General features: G+C 53.2%; 1 protein-coding gene across 1 annotated transcript; it reads left to right on the plus strand.

Annotated features, from left to right (window-relative positions):
* Positions 1-3474: 3474 nt before the first annotated feature.
* On the plus strand, positions 3475-5023 carry LOC118854719 (extensin-like). Its single transcript, XM_036765020.1, has 4 exons — positions 3475-3648; positions 3875-4242; positions 4442-4639; positions 4750-5023. Exons 1-4 carry the CDS (start codon positions 3475-3477, stop codon positions 5021-5023), a joined length of 1014 nt encoding a protein of 337 aa, XP_036620915.1.
* Positions 5024-13067: the final 8044 nt, after the last annotated feature.

Genomic DNA, 13067 nt, shown 5'->3' on the forward strand with positions numbered 1-13067 from the left:
TTTAGACTAAATGATGCCCTTTGCAGATCCATCTCCCCATTCTGAGTGCCCCCTACACACACACACACACACACACACACACACACACACACACACACAGCCCTGCCTCCTCTCCCTGTCTCTGCTCTGCCCAGCACACTCTCCAATGACAGCCACGAGTCATGGCCAGGATGAAATCACTCTTTGCAGACCTGGGGAGTTACAGGGTGATGGGCATGCCGGGGTAGAGAAGAGGACTGCAGCACCTGGCCAGGGTACATCCTTTAAAAATTGAACCCAATGCCCAAGATGCCAGCACAGGCCTGCGCTCCAGGGTAGAGGCAAGAGCGGGGCCCCACCGCACTCCCTCAGCCAGCCCATAGGTGCTCCTCACCTTTGCCTTGCTCTTGGTTAAGGGCGAGGGAAAGAGGAAAATGAGGGATAATAACAAACAATAAAAAAACTAGAAGTTGGCGTTTACTTAGCACAAAACTCGATAGCACTAGAGAAGAGGTACCCCAGTCCCTTTGGAGTACCCCTAGACCCTGAGGGGGAGATGGGGCAACCTGATTCTTGGAATGTGAGCCTAGAGCACATGTGATACACATATATCGGCTCACTGGATCCTCGCAATGGCCCTATGAGGTAGGTACCATAATGCCACACAGCTAGTAAGTGGGGGAGGATTTGAACTCAGCTCTTGCTGGCTCTGAGGTGAGCACTCTCTACTGCACTATATGACCTTGGGACAGCTCTTAGCTTTCTGTAGACCTTACCTTCCTTATACGTTACAGGATGGGGGTGGGCCTGAGACCAAATAGGGAGAGCTGGGTGAAGTCCCTTTGCTAGCCTTCGGATTCCAGGAGACTTCTGGGATCAGACTTGTTTCTCTGGGCCCTGGAGTGCAAGGCCAGTATCAATGGATAAGTGGTTAAGAGGCCCATGGAGCTTGCATATCCGAGAGAACTTTGTCATTATTAGTCACCCCAAGCAGGAAGGGGCCACCTCAGGAATGGTGGGTTCCCCTCTTTGGAAGTCTTCCAGGAGAGGCTGGGTGACCCCTGTTTAATAGAGCAGTGGGGATTCTCTTCTCATAGGAGCTGGACCAGATGGCCACTGATGTCTCTTCCAACTCTCATGTTCTGGGCTTCTGTTTGTTGGTTTCCACACTCCCTTCCCACCGTAGGTCTAGAAGGCAGTTACTCACACCCTTTCCTCTTCCTTCAGATGAATGCTGGCTGACTGACTGAGCCTCGCCTCAGATACTTCTTAGCTGTGTGACCCTGATAAAGTCCCTTAACCTCTTTCAGTCTTGGTTCATAAAATGGAGGAAAAAACATTGCACCTAAATTCACAGGGTTGTTATGAGGACCCAGTAAGGTCTTTTATGTGAAGTTCTTTGCAAATCTCCAGGTGCTACGGAAGTGTTAGCCAAAATTACTGATGATTGAGTCAAGCCTCAGCTCAGCTTTCCCTGATCTAAGCACTAGACTTGGAGTCGGGAAGGCCTGGGTTCAAATTCTACCTTGGACACTTACTAGCTATGTGACCCTGAGCAAATCACTTAATCTGCTGCCTTGTAACAAAGGGGCTGGATTCAATGACCTCTATGGTCTCTCCCTGCTCTATATTTATGATTCTTTGATCTCCATTTTTTTCCCCCAAGAGCACCTTGGATACCCCTTTCCCTTCACCACACCCTATCTTCTAATATATTTATCTGGGTATATTTTCAATCTCCCCACATCTCCTCCTCCTTAAGGACAGAGATTGTTCTGTTGTGTCTTTGAATTAATTCCCCAGTGCCTGGCACACAGTAAGCACTATATAAATGTTAGCCGGTGTTGTTATTCCTTCAAAGGATCAGAAGGTTGAGATGTTCTGAACAACCTGACTAAATATCCCAGGTTACCCCTCTGTGCCTCAGTTTGGCATTTTGCCTTTAAATTCATCCCAACATGAACTGATTAAGTACCTCCCATGTGCCAAGTACTGTGTAGGGCCCCGAGACACAAAGACAAAAAGGAATCAGCCTCTGTCCTCAAGGAGCTTACAGTGCCGTAGGAGGAGGTAGAGAGGGAATGCAATCACCTCCACAACCCTCCTTCTCTTTGGGTCCATAAGGTCATTTGGCCCAGCTCGGCTCCTCTCCTTCCCTTCGGCTGACTTCTGGTCCCTGGCCCTAATGCCTTCCGTATCTCCTTCATGTCAGCCATACCTGGGAGGGGGGGCAGGAGGAAGGCAGGAGAATTAGCAAAGCTGGCACAGATAACGAATACCAAGCATGTACTAAGCTTCTTGGAAAAATTAAACAGCATGACAAGGCGAGCCAGATAAGAGTCGCTGGGGAGGCCGTCTGCCAGCTGAGGTAGAGCAAGGACGGCAGAAGCATGGGGCATGTTCTGCTTCACTCTTCTCCCTTCCTTTGGCCAGGTACAACCCAGAAAGGAGGGTACCTTGGCATTTGTTGGAATATATCCCACCAGCCTGACAAGGATGAGATGCCCTCAGTCCAGGAGGCAGGGGAATGAGGAAAGATCCATTTGGGCCAGAGCATCCTGAAGTCATTCACTTTAACCTCATGCCAGGGGCATCTGAGAGACACTGACCTCCACACCACCAGCCTCGCTCAGGGAAACTGTCTAATCTCCCTTACATTTAAGATTGAGTCTAGGCCAGTTGCCACTGTCCCCAGATGACATTATCCAGAGGGCAGAAAGCCAATCTAGGTCAGCATGTGGGCCTTCCAGAAGCTAATCCATTGCCAAGACCCCTGGGGTCTCTTCCCTTTAAGACCCAGGGAAGCAGCATGTCCCAAGAGAGGTACGAGGAGAAAGCTTTAGGATTATGGTAAAGTGAAACATAACTCCCTGCATTAGTGAGACATTTTCACATTCATTATCTCATTTGACCTGCCTAATTTTCCAGTAGATATGCAAGGCAAAATACTTCTCCCTTTTTGACAGATAGGGAAACTGAGGCCTAGAGGGGAAACCTGAGGCTTCAATTAAGTGATTTGTCAAAGGTCAAAAACTGAGTTATTGACAGTTCTGGAACCAGAACCCAGGTCTCTTGACCCCTCCCTCTACTCACTACTCCATGGTGCCATGAGAGGAATGGGTAGAACCCAGACAGAACCTGAGGTATGGTTTGGGCTTGGAGTAGGAAGCAGGATTAGGAGCTCCAGATAAATGGACCCATAAAGTTCTCAGAAGAATTCTGGAGAGACCCAGCTGTGATGGAAAGAATGGCTTTTCCTCTTTCCCCCTTTCCTTGAGGCCTTAACGAGGCTCTTGGGCTCCCTATTCTTCCCTCACCTGAGACTATGGAGCCTCAAGGGTTAAAAATAATTGCAACATTAAACCGCAAGCTCAGCCCTCCTAGACCTGCAAGGGATGCTGCAGAGGGAGGGAGAGAAAGAGAAGGAGGGAGAGGGCGAGAGAGAGGAGAGGGAACAGTTTCCTCTCCTCTCCCTCCTGGCCAGGAAGGGAAGGCATGGGGACCACAGGTGATGGTCAGGTCACGGTGAGCCGGCAGCCCCCTCTGCCTGGCCCACCCGGAGCTGTTTGCTTTGGCGGTTACCGGGGAGAGGGGTCGCCAGTGTCTGAGGACAGATGCTGGACAGAGACTCGAGACTCGAGACCCCAGCCCCCTTCCTCCCCTGCCAAGGTGGGAGGCTCATCCAGAGGGCCCCTCGCAGCCCCCATGGGGCGGGGGATGTTATCGCCTTAGAGGTAAACAAAGTCCCAGAGGCCAGCCCGCCCCCTACATCCTCGCCGGCGGTTAGGGGCTGCTGGCAGACGATGTTCCCAGAAGCCCGAGGGGCAGCCAGAGGGCACAGGTGTCTGGGGGCGGGGGTCTCACTGGAGCCCACACTGGCCTCGTTTTTCCCTAGACCACACTCTGTAGGGAAGTCCAGCCCCGCCCCCGCCAAGGCCAGTCGGTGCGGGAAGGGAGAGCCTACCCCCGCAGCAGCTGGGGAGGCCCCGGGGGGGGGGCAGCTCCCCACCAGCCTCCGCGCCTCCATCCTCCAAGGCACCCGAAGACCCGGGGAGGAGGAGAGTCCCGGGACCCCGCCCGCCCTAGGCCCGCCTTACCTGTTACCTGGCGCCAGGTGGGCCGGGGCTGGGCGCTGCGCTGCACTCCGCTCGGCGCGGCTCATGGGCACCGACTGCCCACCGCCAGCCCGCCCGGCAGCTCGGGCGCCGCCGCCGCAGCCGCTGCAAGGTCGCACGGAGGGAGGCGGGGCCGCCCCGGGCTGACGTGAGGCCGCCTTTCCCCTCCCCTAGGCCCCGCCTCCGAAGGAAGGCCCCGCCCCATAGCCTGTCCCGCCCAAAGGTCCCGCCCACAACCAGGCACCGCCCATCTTATCTGCCCTCCACCCCGCCCCCACATTGAGGCTCCGCCCCAGAGGCAAGGCTCCGCCCTCACTGGCTTCTGCGGTTCCTCCCCTCCCCCACAGCCTGTCCATTCCAGAGGCCCCTCCTACCAGTGACTCACCCTGCCCGAGGGCCCGCCCAGGCCGGACTGTCCACCGACCTTCTCCCTTCCTCCGCCAGAGGCTAGGCCCCGCCTCCCGCCGCTCCTCCCCCCACCGTGACCTAGGCGTCACCCCCAGCGGCCTAGTCTGGGCCTGGGACACGCCCCTAAGCCGGCCACCGTCCCCGCCCCAGGGCACGCCCCTAGATATTTCGCCTAGCCATGGTTTCCCCCATCCTCCCCCCTACCTTCTCTCCCCCTCCCCCTTCACCCCCCCCCCCTCCGCCGCAGAAGGCTCTGCCCCCACCCACATGACCTGCCCCATCACTTGGCCCTTCCTACCCCCATCCGCTGGACTCGTCCTGAGGCCCCGCCTCTAGATGATAGACCCTGCCCCCCCCCCCCCCACGACCTCTATGGCTCCGCCCCCCGGGGGGGGTGCTCGAGTCCGCGCTCCAGAGCCTATCCAGTCCCGCGACCCCATCCAGAGGTTGACCCTGCCCCCGTCTACGCCCCCAGCCATCTTGCCCCACCCACACTCCAGGATACGCCTCCAATCGATTAGGCCCTTCCGACACGCCCCATAATGTTATGCCCCGCCCCTCTCTGCTCTGTCTCCGCAGCTCCACCTCTCGCTCATGGCCCCGCCCCCGCCCGGGGCTGTCTAGATGTTCTGACACGCCCACAAGCCTCCCCTTGCGGCTCCTTTGGGCTAGATCCCCCCCCCGCCCCGCCCCCTCTCAGTGCCCCGCCCCCGCCCTGCCCCACTCAGCTGGGGGATTCTTTCCAGCACCCTAGCCCTCTGACTTCGCCTGCTGAGCGCCCCACCCTTCCTTCCCAAGCTCCAGCCGGGGAAGAGCCTGGAAAGGACGGGGGAGATCTTGGAGGAGCCCAGGCTGTACCCTCCATCCCCATCCCCAGAATGGAAGCTCCTGGAGGGCAGGGACCATTTCATCTTTGTCTTGATGTACCCCGTGCAGGCCCCGGTGCGCTTGATAAATTCATGTGGCTCGCTGGCTTGCACGTTGGAAGGAAGGAAGGAAACAAGCATTTATTAAGTCCTCACGGTGGACCAAGCACGTGCTAGGGATGAAATCACAGGAGCCTGGCTGGAAGGAACCTTAGGGACCGTATAGTCCAGGTCATTTTAAAGGGGACAAAACTGAGGCCCAGGGAGTAAAAGATTCGTAGGACTCAGAGGTGAAAAGGACTTCAGATCATCGTTCAACTTTTTGTTTTACAGAGGAAGAAACGAGCCCACAGAGGGACCACAGGTCTAGAGGTGGATACAACCTTTGTGGTCTTCTAATCTAACCCCTTTTATTTTACAGATCAGAAGACTGAGTCCCAGAAAGAAGTGACTCATAGGATTCTGCATCCTATCATTTTCATCACAGCTTTTGAACACGCCCTCTCCCATCCTATGGTGGAAGCCCTCATCACCACACACTGGCTGGTCTTCCCACTCCACTCCATCCTCCACAGAGCTCTCAAAGTGATCTTCCTAAATCACTGGGGCTTCTATCACCTATAGGATCAAATACAGGATCCTCTGGCTTTCAAAGCCTTTTACAACCTGACCATCCCCCCAACTATTCTCCCCATACCCCTTTCCAGTCATTTTACCCTTTACACTCTTCCATCCAGTGATGCTGACATTCCTGGGACAAGACACTTCATCTGTGGACTCTGTTTTCTTTGGCTGTCCCCTCATGCCTGGAATTCTCTTCCTCCTCATAAGGCCTCCAGCTTCCTTCAAATCCTAGCTAAAACCTTCCCTTTTATGGAAGCCTTTCCTAACCTCTCTTAATCCTAGTGCTTTCCCTCTGCTGATTATTTCAAATTTCTTGTGTATCTAACTTTTTGGTACACGGTTATCTATGTGTTTGGTCTCCTATTTAGATTACGGAGCTGCTTGGGAGTAAGCATTGTCTCAAGTGGTGTTCTAACCACTGTACTACCTTGATACCTTGCTTTACCACTTACCTATGCAATCTTGGACAACTCACTCAACATGCGTAGGCCCATTTCCTACTCTCTAAAAATGAGGGGGTTGGAGTATATGGCTTCTAAGGTTCTTCTAGCTCTACATCTAGGTTCCTGTGAGTAAGCTGAGTGCAAATCCGGACATCTGAGCCAGCTCCCCGTTTGCGCCTGTCAACACATGCTCTAAAAAAATCCACTCATTCTAAAATTAGCCAAAATCAAGGAGGTAGATGTAATGTAAGAAAACTGTGCTGCTTTTTATGATTGCAAAGAACTGGAAACTAAGGGGATGCCCATCTAATGGGGGATGGCAGAACACATTGTGGTATGTGCAGGTAATGGAATGATCCTGCTGTATTCTAAGAAATTGACAAACAGGTTGATTTCAAAGAAACCTGTGAAGACCTATGCGAACTGATGCAGAAGGAAGTGAGTAGAACCAGAACTGTGTCTCCAATAACAACCTTATAACCTCTGCTCAACGCAATGATCAACTGTGATTCCAGAAGACTGGTGATGAAGAGTGCTGACAGAGAGGTGATGGAATTGGGGTGTAGCACGGGACACACATTTTTCCTACAAGACCAACACGGGAATTTGTTTTGCTTAACTCTGTGTATTGGTTTCAAGGGTTTTATTTTCTTTGGGGTAGGGGTGGGGGGACAGGGTGGTACAGATGGGAGAGAAAATAAATACTAATTGAAAAGAAGGTGGTGCTCTCTTTTCTGCCAAATCTAAATGATTTGGGAATTGTCTGTGTCTCAGCATCCTGTTTCACCAACGTGAATATAGCTAAGTTAACTGTACTTGCCTAGCCTGAAGGCTGGGCCTAGCCATGGACATTGCTAATTAATACTCTGACTAGTCAAGAATACTTTTATTTTTTTCTGAAAAGCTGAAAGGACGATGAGGGGAAAACCATCTGCTTCTGAGACAGGGAGCAAATTCAAAGCTGAAGGATATTGGAGTGGGGAAGCTGTCTTCCTCCAGAGAGTCAGGCCCAGCTTATTTTGACAAAGATGACAACTGAAACCCAGAAAATGTTCAAGGTCACCAGAGCTAGTTTGTGGAAAAGCTGGGGTTAGCGCCTGGGCATCTGAGTGCTGGTTCAAATTCAAAGCTCACTCTCTCTGTGCCACCTATCTGCTCTGCCCCACACCTAGTAGGTGCTTAATAAATGCCTGCTGACTTAATGACTTACAGGTCTAACCTGCTTGCTACAGGGAGATCTGTTCTCTGGAGCATTCTCCCCTCTGAGGCCTGGCCTGAAAGATGAGAGGGCAACACCTGTAGTGGAGATCCTGTTTAAACTTTAAATGACTTCTAACCTAGGGGAGCTCTGGCCTGTAACTGTATTGAAGCCAGCTAAGTTTTCAGCTCCCTGGGAGTGAGGGCTTTGGGGGGAGCTCAGTCACTGTTTGCCTGGTGAAAGCACCATGTCATGGACATGGAAACTCAAGGTCCTTCCAGGTCCATCCTCTTGGATGGCTGGAGACTTGGAGGTCCCTGCTACCGTATGAGCTGACACATCTGAGCTTCCCCCATGGCAGGACTCCAGGGACCCTGTGAGGCTGTTACTGGGCTCAGATGATTGTCTTACCTTTCTGAGTGCCAAGGAAGAATAAAATCCCCAGGGGGCTGGCAGAAATACATTTTCTGTTCTTGGGAAAGCTAGTTTATTTCTGGATGGAAGGTTCAGCCCAGGCTTTAAGGTCTCCCTCCACAGTTTAGCCCGCCTGTGACCACCCCCCTTCTGAGTAAGTCAAGGAAGGGCCTTGTTGCAGTCTATGATCTGGGACAAACCTATGGATCCCTGGGGAATCTCAACCCAGTGCTGAGCATATCCTAAGTATGTAACTGTTGTTTGAGTGAATGCAGTTCTTCAGCCTGGGAATCTGGCTGGAGATCACAGCTTGTAGGGCATTTAGGGCCAAGCCCAGAAAGGAACTCTCTCCTCAGGTCAGCTAAATCGGGGCTCTGCTGACACACGCTGTGGGCAAGGGAGTGGGAACAGGGAGAGGAAAGAGAGCACCAGCCAAGTCTAAAGTCCTCTTCACCCTCCCCCACCACACACAAAACCCCAAACCCAACAATTTCTGGTAATGATCCTATACATTGATTTCTGCAACCCAAAGAGCATTTTTTGTGAGACCATTTATTTACAAAGGAGTTTCAAAACGTTTCATCCTTTGCAGCTATGATCTAGCCTGCGGCAAAACGGCCGTCTTTACGACCTGGGCATTGGCAAAAAATGACAAGAAACCGGAACTCCACCTGGTTTTTACATATGGGGGGATTTTAACACAAGGGGATACCAGGGAAGCAAAGGTCACACATCCAGAAGACGTGCAGTCTCAGCCTTCATCTCAGGGTTGTGATGACTGACCTCTGTCTGGGCAGGACTCAGCCCCAGAGCTCCTGAAATCCAAGGCAATCCAACTGGGCCACTGGGTGATCTGGGCTCACTGATCTGACCCCGAATCTGCCATCTGGATAACCTTTCCCTCTCTGAGTCTCAATGACCTCCATACCTGGAACGCTTTCCCCACCGACCTCCTTCAAGCCACACCTAAAACCTCAAGTCCCAACACAAGAGGTCTGTCCTGGACCCCCTTAACGCCAATGCCTCCCCTCTACTGTATCGTTTATGCAGTTTTTTACACGTTGTCTCCTCCATTAGACTGTGAGCTCCTGGAAGACATGAGTTATTTTTGTCTTTCTTTGTATCCCAGCCCTTAGGCCAGTGCCTAGCATTAATAAACACTTGTTCATTTGAAGGGATGGCATCAGATGGCCTCCAAGGTATTTCCTAGCTCCCAATTTGATGTTCCTGTCCCTTCTTATGGCTATCCAACCATCTCATTTATTTCAGACCCCACCCCTGCAGAACTTCCTGTGACCATGGGAAAATCACTTGACCTTTTGGGGCCTGTTTCCTCATCTTGAGAAAATGAGGGGGGTGGGCTGCATGACCTCGAGGTCCCTTTGGGCTTGAAACATCCCATCCTGTGGTTTTAGAATCATCCCTGGCTACTCTCCAATCAGACTCCTGAGCTCAGTCTCTCCTCCCTGTCTGTCAGTGAGTGAATCACTCCCAAAAGCAAACACATTTTAATATAAACCAGAGCCAGATCTCATTCTGAGGGCCCACTGGCTCTCACGGCCAAAGGTCATCACCAAATGTGTCTCTAGTGAAAAGAGGAAATGATGGCAGCCTCAGTGGACTGTGACTCCCCTCCTCCCCATGAGCAAAGGTAAGAGACAAGAAGGACATGCTCGTTCAGTCCTCGTGAAGCCAGGTGAGATGGGGCTCGGCCCTCTGAGATGTGTCCAGAGGGGTCCCTGAGTTGTAAGAGCAGATCTTAAAGACCAGTGAATTCAGAGAGGGCAGCAAGGAGATCCCTCCCAGGCCAATGCCATCCTTCCCCATTCAACACCTGTAATGGAGATGCTGTTTAAACTTTAAATAACTTTTCACCCCAAGGGAGCTCTGGCCTATGACTATATTGGAGCCAGCTGAGTTTTCAGCTCCCTGGGAGTGAGAGAGGACTTTGGGGGGAGCTCAGTCACTCTCTGGCTGGTGAAAGCAGGACACAGAAAATCAAGGTCCTTCCAGGTCCATCACCTTGGATGGCTGGAGACTTGGTAGACCCTGCATGAGCACTGACACCTATGAGCATCCCCCAGAGCAGGACTCCAGGGACCCAGAGAGGCTCTGTTGGCCTGCCGAAGGAGTCAAGGCCAGGCTGCCTGCCTTGAGCCCCTGTAGGGCATTTACACTTCTAGCTGGGCCTCTTGGATGGTTCAGGTTCTGAGGTTGGCCTCAGTGGTCTTCTGGGGTGTGTTGCTGTCACTCAGTAGCACTCCTTGTGTGAGACAGAGCACCCTGCTCGGGGCAGGAAAGGTTTAGCACTGCCTACTCCAGGAGCCAAACCGATGAGGGACCGATGGCACCGAGTTAGTGGGTCAATGCTCAGCGAAAGGGGACTGCTTTCCCTCGGCTGCCGGCGGCTGCTCTGAAGGCAGGATGGTTTCCAACTGAAAGGACATGAAGGGGCTCTTCTTAAGCTTTTTTAAGGGACTGTCTGTGAAGCCTCGGTCCTCCACACTGAAGGCCAGGGCTGTGAGGCGCCCAGCTTTCCTCTTCATGTTCCTCCTGGAGCCCGAGGCAGCTGTGTTATCAATCACCTATGGGAGGAGGGAGACTGGTTGAGGAGGGGCAGTGCAAGAACAAGGGCTCCCTCCATCAGGAACCCTGGAAAAGGCTGTGGTCATTCTTCCTAGAGCAACAAGCAAATGCTGAGCTGGGGACAAAAGACACCCTCAGCCTGTTCCTCAAAGCAACATGGCTGTCTTTCATTCCAAAGACGATCAGGTGGGAATATCTGGGGGCAAGCCCCTGGTGCCCCAGCTGGTTCTGAGTCCTTCCTAAGTAAGAGCTCAGCAAGTACAGACAGAGCCTGCACTCAGGGACCTGACAGAGAGGGATGAGTGGGGGAGGGGAGGGAGGCTGGAAGATACGGCTCCAAACCAAGTGGACTGGAAGGGCCGATTTCCTGGAGTGCCAACAGGACTTACGAGCTTCCTCACAGCCCCCTGCTGCTCTTGGACAGCAGCTGTGAAAGGAGGGAGGCCGTCGGTTTTCATGGAGCCAGATCCCTCCTCCTTTGGGTCCTTCACAGAATCATTCTGGAAAGCACAAGTCATTCCACCCATCCATCAACAGACATTTACAGATCTGAGATTTCTAGCATGTAGCAGAGCCACGGTTAGGGGGTGGACACAGATACAGGGACACAGGGACACGGACACACCCCCCCACACACACACACCCCGCCCCTCAGCTGAGCCTCCAGTGGCCTCAGAGGCAATGTGGTGCAGTGCATAGAATGCCTGACTTAGAATCTGAAATGTTTGGGTTCAAGTCCCATCTCTGACATTCTAAGCTGTGTGATCCTGCCTGTTTTCTCATTTGTCACGTGACAGGGTTGGAAGGGAAAGCACCTAAGGGAGCTTCCTGCTCTCAATCTACAATCCTCCTGACCCCTCTGATCCCTCTGCTCCTGGGAGTCTTCGATTCCTCATCATGAGGCAGCCTGTGGAGTGCCTGCAAGCCTCAAGGAGGATGATAGACACTCGCCACTATCGCTGTGGTCGTTACTCAAGAACCTGGGGCCCTTCAGGGGATGGAGGCATCCCTTCAAGCCCAAGAGCTTGAGGTCTGCTAAAACGAAGGCCCCACCTCTGTGTCCAGCCAGGCCCCGCTCAGGTACCTCAGAAGACAAGCAGACTCGGCGATTAAACATGAGGAAGAATGGTGTGTGTTTGGTGACGGAGCTGACGGTCGTACGGAAACTGAACACCACAGGGTCCAGATGCTCGTCCCAGTCGTGCTGCTTCTCCTTCACCATGCTCTGGAGGGCGGCCTTCAGCAGCTCGGCGGTTGCCTCGTCCAGCCCCATGGGATCGGGGGCAGCAGACGGCGTCAGGGTTTGGGAGATGCTCCAGTGTTCTCCCAGGTGCCGGCTCACCTGTACAGGCCCATGAGAAAGGGGGAGGTTCCCTGGGCCCAGCCACACTCACCAGAACCTCTCACAGGGACAGCAGCCTCCATCCTCCCCATGTAGGCGGCCTCCCCGCCACCCTTGGGTCTGGCCCTTAAGGAGAGAGACATGGCAGGAGGGGTTAACTTTCCAGAAGTGGCAAGTCATCTGGTCCATCCACCAGATACCACCAGATCCCCTCAAACTGGCGAGCTAGCTGATGGAGTGGGACGTTGGGCCCCAGGCCCAATAATAAGGAAGGGGCAGTTGTGGCCTGGTGGGCAGGGAGCTGGCTTCAGAACCAGGAAGATCTGGGTTCAAATCCAACCTCTGACACACAGGGACTGTGGGACCCTGGACAAACAGTGAACCTCTCTCAGTGCTCTAGGCCAATGGTGTCAAATGCCAGTAGAAACGAAGAGGGGCACTGGCCTGGGAGTCAGAAGGACCTGAATTCAAATCTGCCCTCAGATACTTAGTAGCTATGTGACCCTGGGAAAGTCACTTAACTGACTGCCTCCAAAAGAAAAAAAGTAGAAATGGGGGCCACGAAACCCTCTATAAGGATCCCTGCAGGCCACATACCGATGTGGAAAACTACCTCTTAATATTGTTGCTGTTTGGTGGTAGTTCTGTTTATTTTGTTAAGCATTTCCCAGTGATGTTTTAATCTGGTGTGTAAACACTTGGGGGTAACACGGGCCTTGTGTGGCCTGCCCTGCAGGCCCTGCATCTGATACCTCTGCTCTAAGCAACTCTCTACACTGGCAGAGGGGCTTTCTTCACCTGGGCGTTCTCTAGCCCTTTCCTTGTCCTGGGAAAATGGTGCCAGGGACAGAAGTACAGCTGGAAGCCTGGGAACCCGGAGCTCCAATCTGCTTCTGACAGATGAGAGCCCTGCTGCTGCTGTTTCTACTGCGGCATCTGACTTAATCCCTGCTATGGGAGCAAGGTGGCCACAGGCCTGGGGCATGAGTGAGGCTCTGTGATGCCTGCTTCACAGGAAGGCCTGGGTCACATGGGGGCAGAGCAGCATGACTGCAATTCTAAGCCAGCTCCTCTGACTTTCCAGTACATCAC

This window comes from Trichosurus vulpecula, chromosome 1 (genome assembly GCF_011100635.1).
Source record: "Trichosurus vulpecula isolate mTriVul1 chromosome 1, mTriVul1.pri, whole genome shotgun sequence".
In the NCBI taxonomy this organism is placed as follows: domain Eukaryota; kingdom Metazoa; phylum Chordata; class Mammalia; order Diprotodontia; family Phalangeridae; genus Trichosurus; species Trichosurus vulpecula.

Bases quoted from the DNA above. Each gene is read 5' to 3' on its own strand.
- LOC118854719 (XM_036765020.1), top strand. From the start codon at position 3,475: ATGGGGACCACAGGTGATGGTCAGGTCACGGTGAGCCGGCAGCCCCCT. The intron at 3,649-3,874 runs GTGGGAGGCTCA...GTTTTTCCCTAG, and splicing joins CCCCTTCCTCCCCTGCCAAG to ACCACACTCTGTAGGGAAGT. The intron at 4,640-4,749 runs GTCCCCGCCCCA...CCTCCGCCGCAG, and splicing joins ACGCCCCTAAGCCGGCCACC to AAGGCTCTGCCCCCACCCAC.